General features: G+C 43.5%; 1 protein-coding gene across 3 annotated transcripts in view; it reads right to left on the bottom strand.

Moving 5' to 3' along the window:
• The window catches only part of LOC139276247 (uncharacterized), a 144977-nt gene that overhangs the window by 115160 nt on the left and 15681 nt on the right, over positions 1–14136 (bottom strand). The window contains exons 2-3 of one of the 3 annotated variants that reach the window (XM_070893953.1): positions 6849–6967; positions 1652–1841 (exon numbers count right to left, since the gene is read on the bottom strand). In XM_070893953.1, coding sequence (XP_070750054.1) covers positions 1652–1841; positions 6849–6967 — 309 coding nt within the window. Of the gene's footprint in view, positions 1–1651; positions 1842–6805; positions 6968–14136 lie in introns of those variants that run through there. The other 2 variants (XM_070893954.1, XM_070893956.1) reach the window with 2 other exon arrangements.

Genomic DNA, 14136 nt, shown 5'->3' with positions numbered 1-14136 from the left:
TTTTATTGGAATGTAATTTTATCATCTCTTTTTCTATCCACATACCCCCACCAATCTCGAGATCCTCCTCCCTTTCTGTACACCACTGGTGGTGAACCATCCCCCAATATTCTCACCAGTGCCCTTTTCAACGACTCACTCTCCTCTGGGGCGATACCTACACTGGCATTGGCACCTCCAGCAATCAGCTCAATGGCTGCCTGGACCCCACTTTCAATGCCCTCATCGCCACAAGATCTCAAATGGTCATCCACCCCCATTACTCTCCCCGGTACAACAATCACCTCAGTTTCTTTCTATCAGATGACCACTGGGATGGCAGAGGGAGAACTAGATGGGACTTGTCTAGCAATTCCTATGTAAAATTCATTGTGCAGACCACAGGTGTCTTGCGGCTACCTGGCACTGCCTGATGGTATGATCACCTCCAGCACTGCATCTACCTCTTCTGGCAACTCCTTTTACAACTTCAGGGAAAGGAGCGCATATCCTCTGTGCCATCCAGCCTCCCTCCATCCATCAAACCCTGCATTCTCACCTCCGATTCTAGATCCGAGAAGCCATCCATTTGATTGCCTCTGCCTTTCTACTATCACCTGCTTTCTTTTCTAGCTCCTCTCCCAAGTCAGATCCTCTACATTCCCGAGCTTCTCCCCAATCTCTACCCAGCCCTCCAACTCTACTTCCTCATTGACATCAGGGATATGCTCTTTCGACCCACTTCCAACACACACACACAACCAGCCAACTTTTCCTGCTCAGCCCCATGCTCCAAATGTTTTAGCTGAAGGTCATTGCAGCTCATCCAAGACAGGATGTCGGTCAAGCAGTTTGACAGCAGAGGCGCAGTGGAAGGATCGAGAGGTGATGGAAATAATCGTAACCCATCCATGTGGAGGATTCAGCGGATAGTCAGTAAAGGTGGGAGGAGTGAGAGATAGTTCGGGGTTGGTGGAATGAAAAGCAAGATTTCACAGAAAAACAAACCGCACTGCAGAATGTGATCCCAAAATACTAATAACAATTCTGAAATCCAAAGTAGTAAAAAAGAACTTAACTTATTCAATCACCTTGAAGCAGCGTCCTTGGTCACAGAACTTTATTCAGTGCTGCTTTTTAGATGTCCTTTGTTATTTGTGTTACCTGCCTTTTTGGGGCTATTTCAGGGTTTTTTTTAAGAAGCTATTCAGCAGAGTTTTGGAGGTTGGCATGCACATCATCATCGGCAGTCCCTCGAATCGAGGATGACTTGCTTCAACATCAAAAAGTTCACAGGTGTTTCAATGATGGACCTAAAATTCCAGGTCCGAACTACATGTTGAAGAGTGGAAGATGCCTGTGCTTGGATTTTTTTTAAAAAAACGTATGATGACCGTTGTACACCAGCCACCACACGGGCTTGACAGAGCTAGGTCTTGGTCCGGTGGCAAGGATTAACCAAGACGACTGGAGACCAGCTCTGCTGCACAGACCTAGTGTGCACACATATCGCAGTGTGGGCTGGCCTGTGCTGCCCCTGGGCCCTCGCCTCTTCTGGGCGCCGAACTCACACCTCTCCTGGGCCCTGATCACATCCCTCTACAGTCTCTCGCCGCTCCTTCACCCCGATCTCGCTGCTCCTGATGTACCTGCCCACATTCCAATCACTGACCTGGATCTTGGTGATGTCCCTCTTCGCTGCTGTTGCTCTCCTGCTCCAGCATGTGCTGCTCCCTGGAGTGGTATACTGCCACACTGCTCCTTCCGCTCCCCGGCCTGCTCCGATGATGCTTGCAGGCCGGGGGCCACGCAGACTGCTTGGCTAGGCTGCCACGCTGCTCCTTCCGCTCCATAGGGAGTCTCTCATGACAAAGAAAAACAATGTGTGGGGACTTGCACAAAAAAGACTGGAAGTGTCAGAATTATACAACCTGAAGATATTCCAGGCAGAGACCACTGTGTAAATATATGCACTGCTGACATCTAGAGACTCAAACCAGTACTGCCCAAGATTCTTCCTCCACTCGTTTACAGTGACTGAATGAGTGGAAATTCTGTTTTTATTACATGAGGTTGAGAGATTTTTTACCAGTGGCTTTGGGGATTGAATTCTGTGATTCTGACAACTTTTGCCATGATAATCTACGGCCATGGTAATTACTTTTTTTTTTAAAAAAGGGAAAATTCTCATCTCTGAACAAGTATTTGTCTAATGGTTCCGGAAATGTGTAGTAATGTGATGTTGACAATATCTTGAGCCTGTTGTATACTCTTTTAAAAAAAAACAGAGCAGCCATCTTGGAAAATCACCAGCTGGGCGATAGTTAATTCAGCTTTCAGACTCTTAGGGCTGGATTTTCGGTTGTCTAATGCCTCAGTTAGCGGCCAGAAGGGCGTTAATGGAAGTGCAAGAGGTTACCGACCTGGAGTGCAGCGTTTAGCGCCCCAACCGAAAATTCATTAGAGGCACACGGGGTGGGGGGGGGGGGCGCAAACCAGTAGCACCTGGCTGCTAATGATCACTCCGATCATGATATATTCCTGGTGCAATGCCCACGCTTGTGCCTCGGTTGGAAAATTAGGAGCGGCCGTCTCATTTAGCAGCCGTCAAGAACAACATCTGGAAAAGCAGTCAGAGTCGTTAACTGGTGGCTACTTAAAGGGACGAGGAAGCGCTTCCCTCGGAGGTCACAGTCAGTGCAATGTTTACACACAGTACGGTGCGTGAGCCTCCGAGTTTTCAGCGGCAGACAGACATAATCGTACAATGTGAAAACAAGTGATTTTGAAAACTTCAATGGGTGCATTACTATGCCATGCCTTTAAGACTCGGAGTTCCGTTCTTGCGCAATGGGTCCTTCAAATTTACTGACCAAACTTTCTTATCACACCTCCCTTGTTCTGGTGTGTAACGGCTGATTTAGCACCCGTTCTGGCGAATTTCTGGACAGAGGACGCAAACTTATTCAAGTCGCTAAAATTACCGCTCCGCCTGGGTTACCGCCCCAAATGAGACGTGACCGAATTTCTCCCTCTTGGATTGTTATGATTTAGCCATTATAATTTTTTTCGTCATATGTTATTGATTTATGTATTTTTGATTACTACTGTGTGTTTTCCAAAATTTACTTTCCTATTTAATTGAACATAGAAGCTTCACTTTTCTTTTATAAACACGAGCATTCTTCCTTTCGTGTGTACCACAGTGGAGTCTGCCTTCATATGATAGAACCACTAATACAATGTTGCTTTTCCTCTGACAGACAATAGAGGCAGCTTATAATAAAATCCCGGCCAACATGGACTGAACATTTGCAGCCCTGCAATTCATAGTGAGCCTAAAATTGCTGTGCTGGGATTCATCCAATAATGCTGGAACTGTAGCTGACAGTCTGCATTTCTCAAGACCAGAGTCTAGGCTCCATGGTGCTGTATAACTGATGAGTGTGCATCTCCTCTAACTACAATAGTTATACAAACAATCTGTCTGCAATGAAATGCAGTACAGTATGTACAAGTAATGCAAACAATTAGAGAGAGCTGCTGGGTAAACTCTGGCTTTAGGCCAACTGCAGTTTCTCAAAAGATAGGTGACTGCTATTGATGAGGAAGTAAATGGGTTATGATGACCGAGTAAAGGGATGCGTGTCACAGGAAAAACAGTGAGCTCAACAGTTTGATGCATTGACAGGCAAAGGGAGCAGTAATGCCCCAAAGAACAGTCTAATTTAAACCTGACAAATCACTTCATATTGCAGGCCACTGCTTGGGATGAGAAATTATACTCTGACGTAGCAAGTATCAACTTGGAACAAAATACAAATCATTGGTTTTCTCCACTTTCCCGCAGATTTTCAGCGTCACATAGCATTCAGAGGCATCCCAGGCCTCGAATGCTTCGATATCCACTCGGAGGTATGTGAGATAGTACCCTACATGCCTGCTTACTCTCTCCTTCAAGATGTGAAAGAAGCCAGCCTCTGCTGAATTGTCAGTGTGACAAATATTAACCAGCTAAACCAACTAATCTGAGGAATTTCTTAAACAGGATGCAAAAAAAATAATAAAGCCAAGAAATTTGGGCGCAAACACAACCCAAAGATGAGGAGGCCCAGAGGCAGCCCTGATCAATGCAAAATATAAAACTGTAGCTCGCTTGCATTGAACCAGCTTAATTATTACAAATAGCACTAAAAGTGAGGGTCTCAGTACTGTAGATATTTCAGCACCACTCTTTAATAAATGTTACAATTTTATTGATAACTGTAATACCATGGCATTTGTTTATTTATTAGGAAAAACAGAGTTTATCCTAAACTCGACCAGATTTTAACCACTGGAGCCCAGTCTCAACACCACTGCTTTAAGACTATCACCCATATCCTCGCTGAGCCTACACACATTTACCCCTCCCTTATCTGCTGCTAATTTCCCAAAGGTCACAGGAGACATGTTTAAGCAATCTGTCCTCATAATTTGATGCAAGCCCAGTATTATTCCGCTGAATCTGTGCTGCATCCCCTCCAGGACAAATACATCCTTCCTGAGGTGCCGTGTCCAGAACTGAACGCAGTACTCCAGATGATCACGCTCTGTACAACTGAAGCATAACTCCTCCCTTTGTATTCCCTTATGATAAAGGCCAACATTCCACTAGCCTTTTTGTTTAGTGATTTGTGTACATGGTTACCCAAAACTCTTTCCGCTTCCACAATTCCTAATCTCTCGCAATTAAAAAATTATTCTGATTTGTCTTTCTTGGACCCAAAATGGATGGTCTCATTTTCCCACATTGAATTGTCTGCCATAGTTCTTCCCACTCACTTAAATCGGTCAATGTCTATTTGTAACTTCCTGTTTCCAACTACACAACTTACTGTGCCTCGTAACTTAGTGCTGTCTGCAAACTTGGATATACAACTCTATAATCCTTCACCCAACTCATTGATATATTTGGTGAAAAGCTGAGGCCCCAGTACAGATCTCTGGAAAACACCACTTCTCATCCTGACCATCAGAGAATGCTCCCTTTATCCCTACTTTCTGATTCCTACCTCCCAACCAATTACTGATCCAGGTTACCTCAAATTCCATGCAATTTATATTTGCTAATAATCAATTGTATGGATCCTTATCAAATGCTTTCCAGAAGTCCATATGGAAAATATCCATAGACATGCCCCTCTTAGTGACCTCCTCAAAAAAGTCAGTCAGTCAAATAGGACCCTTCACAAATCCATGAAGACTTTCTTTGATCAACTGATACTTGGCCAAGTGCTCAGTCACTGTCTCTGATGATAGATTCCAGTTACTTCCTCACAATTGATATTAAACTGACAGATCTGTCCTTGGTTCTCGCTCCCTTCTTAAATAATGGAGTAACATTTGCAATGTTCCAATCCAAAACACACAATTTCCATACTAGAGAGCTTTGGAAAACTATGAATCATGCATCTGCAATTTGCTCAGCTATTTCTTTTAAAATCCAGGATTTGGAGATTTGTCTATCTTAAGTCCCATTATTTGCTCCTTTACCATTTTTAACATATTAAATACATAAAATCCCTCCCCCACCCCAACTTATTTCTAGGCCCCCTTGTACCGTTAGTATTTTGTCCTCTTCCTCCATTATGAAACAGGATACAAAGTATTAATTTAACAAGTCTGCCATTTGTCTTAATGCCTGTGCATCTGCTTTAATGTGGCCACATTTCCCCTTACCTTTTCTTTCAATGAAAAAAAAATCCATCCTTGATTTGGCAGAGTTTAATTTCTGTTCTATGTCTCCAGCCTCTTGTGCATCCCCCGCTCCCATTGCCTCCCCCTTGCTGAACATGCCTTCAGCTGCCTAGGCACCGTGCTCTTACATCCCCTCTTGAATCCCTCAGTCCCTCTACTTCACCTCTCCTCCTGTAAAACTACCACAAAACCTAACCTTTTATCATCCACAATAACTCCTCCTTTGGCTCAGTGCCACTTTCTTTATATTTCTGTGGAGTACCTTAGAATATGTTTCAGCATTAAAGGTGCAAGTTGTTACTGTTGTTGCCTGTTTTGCTCCAGCATTAACGTATACTAGAGTTACCAAACATCTCCTTTGCAGATCCAAGCCACTTTCACCTGCCCCTGTATTCCCTGTTAGTTTGCTATATAATATAAATGCAGGAGAGGGAAACAGACACTCCCTGCCTTGCATCACTGCACTCGCACCTAGTGCTGGAGCAATGATAAAGTGGTTTTGTTAAAGGCTGTAGAGAGCAGCGTACTCGAGCCCAGCTCATCCTCCAAACTGAAGCAGAATGGTCTATATGTGCAAGATTCTTGAACAAGCAGAAACCAAAGCCCGAGAATAAAAGGTGCAGCTGGAAGGAAACACTGGTTCCCAGCAAATGTTGTGGATTGTATGCACTGTCACAATTCTCCAGTATCCAAGTTACTGAGAGCTACAGTAAGGGGCACGTTAGACCATGCCACTCTCATGCATTTCATAGCAACCAAATATAGGGCGACATTTGCAGAGGCTCACGAGAAAAGCCCTTGAAAGCCTGGGAAGACTCTAAAGTATCAGAAAAAAAACTAAAAGGGATGGAGTTAATCACAATAAAATTTAGGGAGGTAAATGTTTGGGAAAGGGCTTGGTCAGAAAATATAGGGGAGACATTATTGTTCACCATGTTTCTTTTTATTGGGTGAAAGCTAGTAAAGTAATTTGATATCAGCGTTTTAAGCATTTGGACAATAGCGTTTGACAGTAGGTTACATTTCAAAATGTGCAAATGGTATTCAGCATTCAAAGAAATAAAGAACAGCTTGTCAGGTTACTTACAGTATACTAGAGTTGCCAAACATCTCCTTTGCTCATCGCTTACTTGTGAAGTTGACGGAATGTCATTAAGTGAAAGATGTCGCTGGGGAGATCCCACATTGTGAATGTCAACTATCTCTGCACCATCAAAAATCAGTGCTTCTATGTCCTCTTCTGTTTTCACTGAAAGGGAACATTTGGAAACAGTCATTTCTATTTTTTTTTAAATAAGGTTTAGTCTGTCAATCAACTGAATAAATTTAAATGACGACCCTGGCTTAGAATTGTAAGTAAATTAGCCTTCGCAACATATGGAGCTTTGCGATGTCCAAAGTAAAATGCTACAGCATCTTCAAAATCAATGCTGGGCCTTTCTATCTGAAATCATGATGCCATCGGCCGTTGTAAATCAATACTAGGCCCTGACCCCGGAAAGTGGGTCACGGCTAGGGGCAGAAAGAACAGGCAGGTGCCCCACCAGGACTCCACCACCAATGCGGCAAAGAGGAAATTCAGGGCCATGATCTCACTGAGGCAAGTCACATGTATGGAAATAGAGAAAAAGATGATACTGTGTGGTTAGGGTGCTCATCAGGGATATATTTATGGGACAGAATAGTCAGCTTTACTATGCGTCTGCACATGTCACATTTGAGCTGGGTACATGCTGACATTGATGCCATTTCTCACTGATGAGCACCAAATAAAACCATTGCCCCCCCTGCACCCCCAAAAAGGGAGAGTTAACTTTAACTCTAGTCCTTGAGACCATCTTGTGATAGGATTTTAAAAAAACACTTCTCAACCTCAAATAATCACCACTCACGCAAGTTTGATTGACCTACCACGAGTAGCAAGGATTTATCTAAATGGGCAAAGTGATCAGCAATTATTTTCACAAATATTTTGTGGTGGAGTTGTCTGATCTGGATTACCATTTCTAAAGATATATAAATATGGATGCAAACACAGAGACAAGTCTATGGACTGCTGTTCACATTTATACAGCATTAAAAGAAAGGGGCGATGTAGACATTGCAATGAGAGGAGAGGAGTGTGAAATATTAGATGTAAACAGTGAGAGAGGAAGTATTTAGGGGCTTAGCAGCTTTGAAAGTTGATCCCCAGACCCGGATGAAACATATCCTAAGCTGTTAAGAGAAGCAAAAGAGGAAATAGCAGAGGTTCTGACCATCATTTTCCAATCCTCACTGTCTACATGTGTGGCGCTGGAGCACTGGAGGACTGCTAATGATGTACCTTTGTTTAAAAAGGGAGAAAGGGATAAACCAATTAATTACAGGCCAGTCAGCCTAACCTCAGTCATGTAAAATTATTGGAAAAAATTATGAGGGACAGGATAAATCTACATTTAGAAAGATACGGATTAATCAAGGTCAGTCAGCATGGATTTGTTAAGGGAAGGTCATGTCTGACTAACTGGATTGAATTTTTTGAGGAGTAACAAGGAAGGTCAATGAGGGTTGTGCATTTGATGTAGTGTATATGGGTTTTAGCAAGGCTTCTGATAAGGTCCCCACATAGCAGACTGGTCTCGAAAGTAAAAGCCCTTGGGATCCAGGGCAAAGTGGCAAGTTGGATCCAAGATTGGCTCAAAGGCAGAAAGCAAAGGGTAATGGTTGATGGGTATTTTTGTGACTGGAAGGCTGTTTCCAGTGGGGTCCCTTGCTTTTTGTGGTATATATCAATGATTTAGACTTGAATGTAGCGGGTATGATTAAGAATTTTGCAGATGATACTAAAATCGTTGTGTGGTTGATAATGAAGAAGAAAGCTGAAGACTGCAGGAAGACATTATGAACTGGTCAGGTGGGCAGAACATGGCAAATGTAATTCAATCCGGAGAAGTGTGAGGTAATGCATTTGGGGAGGGCTAACAAGACATGGGAATACACAATAAATGGTAGGACACTGAGAAGTGTAGAGGAACAAAGGGACCTTGGAGTTCATGTCCACAGATCCCTGAAGGCAGCAGGCCAGGTACATAAGTTGGTTAAGAAGGTATACAGAATAGGTGCCTTTATTATCCGAGGCATAGAATACAAGAACGGGGAGGTTATGCTTGAACTGTATAAAACTAGTTAAGCCACAACTAAAGTACTGCGTGCAGTTTGGTCATCACATTACAGGAAAGATGTGATTGCACTAGAGAGGGTACAGAGGAGATTTACGAGGATGTTGCCTGGATTGGAGAATTTTAGCTATGAGGAAAGATTGGATAGGCTGGGTTTGTTTTCTTTGGAACAGAGGAGGCTGAGGGGAGACCTCATTGAGGTGTATAAGATGATGAGGGGCCTAGATAGAGTGGATAGGAAGGACCTATTTCCCTTAGCAGAGGGGTCAACAAGCAGGGAGAATAGATTTAAAGTAATTGGTAGGAGGTTTAGAGGGAATTTGAGGGGAAATGTCTTCACCCAGAGGGTGGTGTGGGTCTGGAAGTCACTGCCTGAAAGGGTGGTAGAGGCAGGAACCCTCACCACATTTAAAAGATACCTGGATATGCACTTGAAATGCCGTAACTACAGAGCTACGGACCAAGAGCTGGAAAATGGGATTAGGCTGGATAGCTTTTTGTCGGCTGGCATAGAATGATGAGCCGAAATGGCTTCCTTCCATGCTGTAAACTTCTATGATTCTATGATTAACCACAAACAGGGTTGAGGCCTCTCTTTGGCAGGCGACAGCAGGCCACACAGGTGGAGGCAGAGTCAAGGCACAGTAGCTACAGGGAATGATTACCAGCGTCAATGCCAATGTGGATTACAGCAGTGGTTAGGGGATCAGTGACTCTCTCGAGTAACAAAATAGTTGGTCCAAAAGTGCCAGGTTATAATAAAATAATGTCATGTAAACATTTGGTCACTAAAATGCTACTTTACTTCTTTGACTCATGAGTCTTATCCTGATAACTATAACTAGCTTGCCGAGGAATGCTGCACTTGGTTGGTGATTCATACAAACTGCTGAGAAAAAATAGTCACCGTAACTCTCTGCACCGCAGCCTATTTAATCATTCATAAATTAAATCTAAACACGCAATTAAAACTTCATTTTAAAACATTTCAGCAATGTGCTGCTGCCTCTGGGTGGAATTTGGTCGGAAACTGCCCACAATTTAGCATGCTGTGCATTCAGAAAATTGAGGAAGATTTTATACTGGATCATTTTGACACCTTTGAACCGATATTTCAATGCTCTCCTGGCCAGCCTTCCAGTTACTACTCCTTTGTCACTAACTACAGTTATACAATTCTAATTGTTTTTAACATGATAGCTATAAAGGATACAGTACTGCATTACAAAATATCACTGGAACAGGCACTCAGGATATAGTAACTCAGGACAATTCGAAGACAACGATTATAGAGTCATGCACTGGACTATTTAATTAACCCAAGTTAAAATGAGAATGGAAGATAATAAACTGTATATGCTCCCATTATCTGGGGAAGGAGCTTAGTCCCTTTTTGAGAATCAATCATGGAGGGCCGAATGTTATGAATTCATTTTCTTTTTAGGTCTTACGCTTCATAGTTTCTCATAGTAATGTGGCCACGTCTGTAGGCCATACAGTACTGCTCCCCGATTATCAAAATCCATGACAAGGCCTTGGACAACATGGACCATTTCCATACCTCGGGAGTCTACTGTCAAACAAGGGCAGGCAACGATGACAAAGTCCAACACCGCCTTCAGTGTGTCAGTGCAGCCTTCGGTCACCTTCGAAAGAGACTGTTTGAAGACCAGGGTCTCAAACCCAGCACCAAGCTCATGGTCTACAGAGCAGTAGTGATACCCACCCTCCTATATGCTTCAGAGACATGGACTTGGAGAAGTACCACCAGCGCTGCCTCCGCAAGATCCTGCAAATTCATTGGCAGGGTAGGCGCACCATCGTCAGTGTTCTCGCTCAGGCCAACATCCCCAGCTTCGAAGCATTGACCACGCTCGATCAGCTCCGATGGATAGGCCACATTGTCCGCATACCCAACACGAGACTCCCAAAGCAGGCGCTCTACTCGGAGCTTCGACACGGCAAGCGAGCCCCAGGTGGGCAGAGGAAATGCTTCAAGGACAACCTCAAAGCCTCCTTGAAAAAGTGCAACATCCCCACCTAGGCATTCCTGGTCCAAGACCACTCAAAGTGGAGGAGAAGCATCCGGAAAGGCGCCAAAGACCTCGAGTCTCTTCACCGAGAGAACGCGGAAGCTAAGCGCAAACAGCGGAAGGAGCGAGCAACAACCCAAGCACCCCACCCACCCGTCCCTTCAACCACCGTCTGCCTCACCTGTGACAGAGACTGTAGGTCCCACATTGGACTCATCAGTCACCTGAGAACTCCTATTAGTGAGGAAGTAAGTCATCCTCGACTCCGAGGGACTGCCTAAGATGGGGATGGTGAGGCTTGAACCCAAGAGTCTTTTACTCTCCAAGAGAAATATCTGTGGCAAATTTTCCTGTTCCTGGGCATAGTGAATCCAAAGAGCAGGAAATACATGGCAAAAGTACTTAATTGACTTTAAAGTGTTTTCCTGAGATCGCTAAAGACACAATGGCCCAGATTTTGTGGTCAGTGGTGAACGAACAGTACTCACCCTTCATTATACTTACAGCTGCCCACAGACTTTTTGTGGGCTTTTGCATGGCAACTTACAGCCAGAGAGTCAGATAAAGAGCGGCGCCATCTACAGGAGATCTGTAGCGTGTGTGAGTAGCACAAGTAACGGCGTGTCTGTTCAAGCAATCAGATTGAAAAATCCTTACTGAGACACGCAGAATCTAAACCAGGAAGTGCAAGTTAGAATAGGTCATTCAATGTAAATTCATGTGCAGAAAGCGAAATAAAGAGAGGCAAAGAAAGATGGGATTAGGAGAGAAAAAAAAAAGACACAAATTTTTATTAAAATCTCCAATAATTAAAATCTGAAGGAATGAGACTCCACACCTGTAAAAGTATATTTTAAATGCTAGAGAGGCTGTTTAGTAGTAATTAAGACTTGCCACACACTTGAATGGACAAGCCCTAACTTTTTTCTGCCATGTTTAGTGGGTAACTAGTGAGTAGGTACCGCAACTTGACACCGTTCATGTGTTTGAACGTCGAATCTCTTGATGAGGTACACGGCAGTAGTTTGTGGAGGAGCAGAACTACTCAGACAACAACTTCCGGATTTCTGCATTTAACTGCGCGTGTGCGGATGCCGGAGGTTGCTGCCCAATTTACTCCTCAATAATGGTGAGCGCTGATGTTGAACTAAACCTCTATATGCCCTCCAGGTAGACTTAAAAGCTCCCATGGTCCTTTTTGAAGAGCAGAGGAATTGACCTGGACTCCTGGTCAATATCTATCTATCAATCAACTCCTTCAAAAACATATTAACTGGTCTTTTATCACATTGGTGTTCATGAGACCTTACTGTATGTAAACTTGTTACTGTGCTTGCCTACAAAATAACAGTGACTAAACTTCAAAAGTAATACATTGGCTCTGAAGCACTTTGGGACATCCAGCAGATGTGAAAGGCACTTATATAAATGCAAGTTTGATTTTTCTTTATACATATGCAGAACTCGGTACTCAAAAAATAATTGTTCATTCCAAAAAAAAATCATAATTATTTATTAGTGAATAATTCAGCTAACCAAATGTTTAGTTCATTTTGCCTACTGCAGACTAACTCAGAACATGACCATAAATTTATCATTTTGGGGGGAAAACACATTTTTGTTTAGTCTACTTGGTGTCCTTCAATTAACATGTCGATTATGGTTGCATTTTATTAATATAAACATAGAGATACTGCAAAAGGACAACTGATTTCAAAATGATACTGCTACCTCAGTGGAACAGATGTTATCAAACAGAGGGTAGAATATCCCATGGGGAACATATTCGAGAAGTTACCCCTGAAATTATGCCCAATAGTACGCCCATTTTGCCGATGTCTATTTAAAGAAAGAAAGACTTGCATTAAAGAAAGAAAGCACCTTTCATGACCACCGGACGTCTCAAAGCTCTTTACAGCCAATTAATTACTTAAGTGTAGTCACTGTTGTAATGTAGAAAACGCAGCAGCCAATTTGTGCTAAGCAAGTTCCCACAAACAGCAATGTGATAATGACCAGATAATCTGTTTTTTTGTTATATTGATTGAGGGATAAATATTGGCCAGGACTCCGGGGATAACTCCCCTGCTCTTCTTCGAAATAGTGCCATTGGAACGTCCACCCGAGAGAACCTTGGTTTAACATCTCATCCGAAAGGCCGTGCAGCACTCCCTCAGCACTGCACTGGAGTTTCAGCCGAGATTTACGCACTCAAGTCTCTGGAGTGGGACTTGAACCCACAACCTTCTGATTCAGAGCCGAGTGTGCTACCCACTGAGCCATAGCTGACACCCAAAATTCCTGCCAATCCCATTAACATATGCCAGAATGTAAAAACGAGCGTAAACCAACGGAAATAAGCAGAAACAATCGGGATCGAAAGAAACCACCAAACTCACATCTCTCTTGAAATCTGAAATACAAGGTATCAACTCATTTAATCATCATGCATGTACATGCGACACAGCAGGTTTCCGAACATGTAATCGTAGAAGTTTTTCAATTTTTAATGTGACTTATCATAGGCAGTCCCTCGAAATGAGGATGATTTGCTTCCACGCTGAAAACGGATGAGTTCACAGGTGTTTCAATGATATTCCAGATCCCAAATTACATCCTGAAGGGCGGTAGATGCCGGTGCGTGGATTTTTTTAACGTGTGGTGACTTTGCACCCCAGCCCCAACACGGGCTTGACAGAGCTAGGTCTTGGTCCAGTGGCAAGGATTAACCAAGACGAGTGAAGACCAGCTCTGCTGCACGGACCTAGCGCGCACACATATCGAGTGTGGGCTGGCCCGTGCTGCCCCTGGACCCCGATCACATCCCTCTATGAACTCTTGCCGCTCCCTCGTCCCGACCTCACCGTTCCTGCTGTGCTTGCCCGCACTGCAATCAGCCGTCATCCTCCTGCAGCAGCACGCGCTGCACCCTGAAGTGGCATGCCGCCGCACGCTGCTCCCTCTAATGGCCTTGACCTTAGCATATTTATCGTCAGCATCTGTACACCTTTGAGTGAGAGAACTCCAAGATTTCTAAATCTCTGGCATTAAATTGACAGCGAGACCGATTCATTTAAAACAATTTGAAATAGTTTATTAAACAAACACACATGCACATCTATCAGCAGTCGTCAGCTATCCTACGGATCGACTTAGTTACAACAGATACAATGTTACAATAATGATTTATAAAAAGGTATACGTCACTTTCCTCTGGCTGGCTG

The sequence above is a fragment of the Pristiophorus japonicus genome, chromosome 11 (assembly GCF_044704955.1).
Source record: "Pristiophorus japonicus isolate sPriJap1 chromosome 11, sPriJap1.hap1, whole genome shotgun sequence".
Classification (NCBI taxonomy): domain Eukaryota; kingdom Metazoa; phylum Chordata; class Chondrichthyes; family Pristiophoridae; genus Pristiophorus; species Pristiophorus japonicus.
This window is presented reverse-complemented; position numbering and strand designations above follow the sequence as displayed.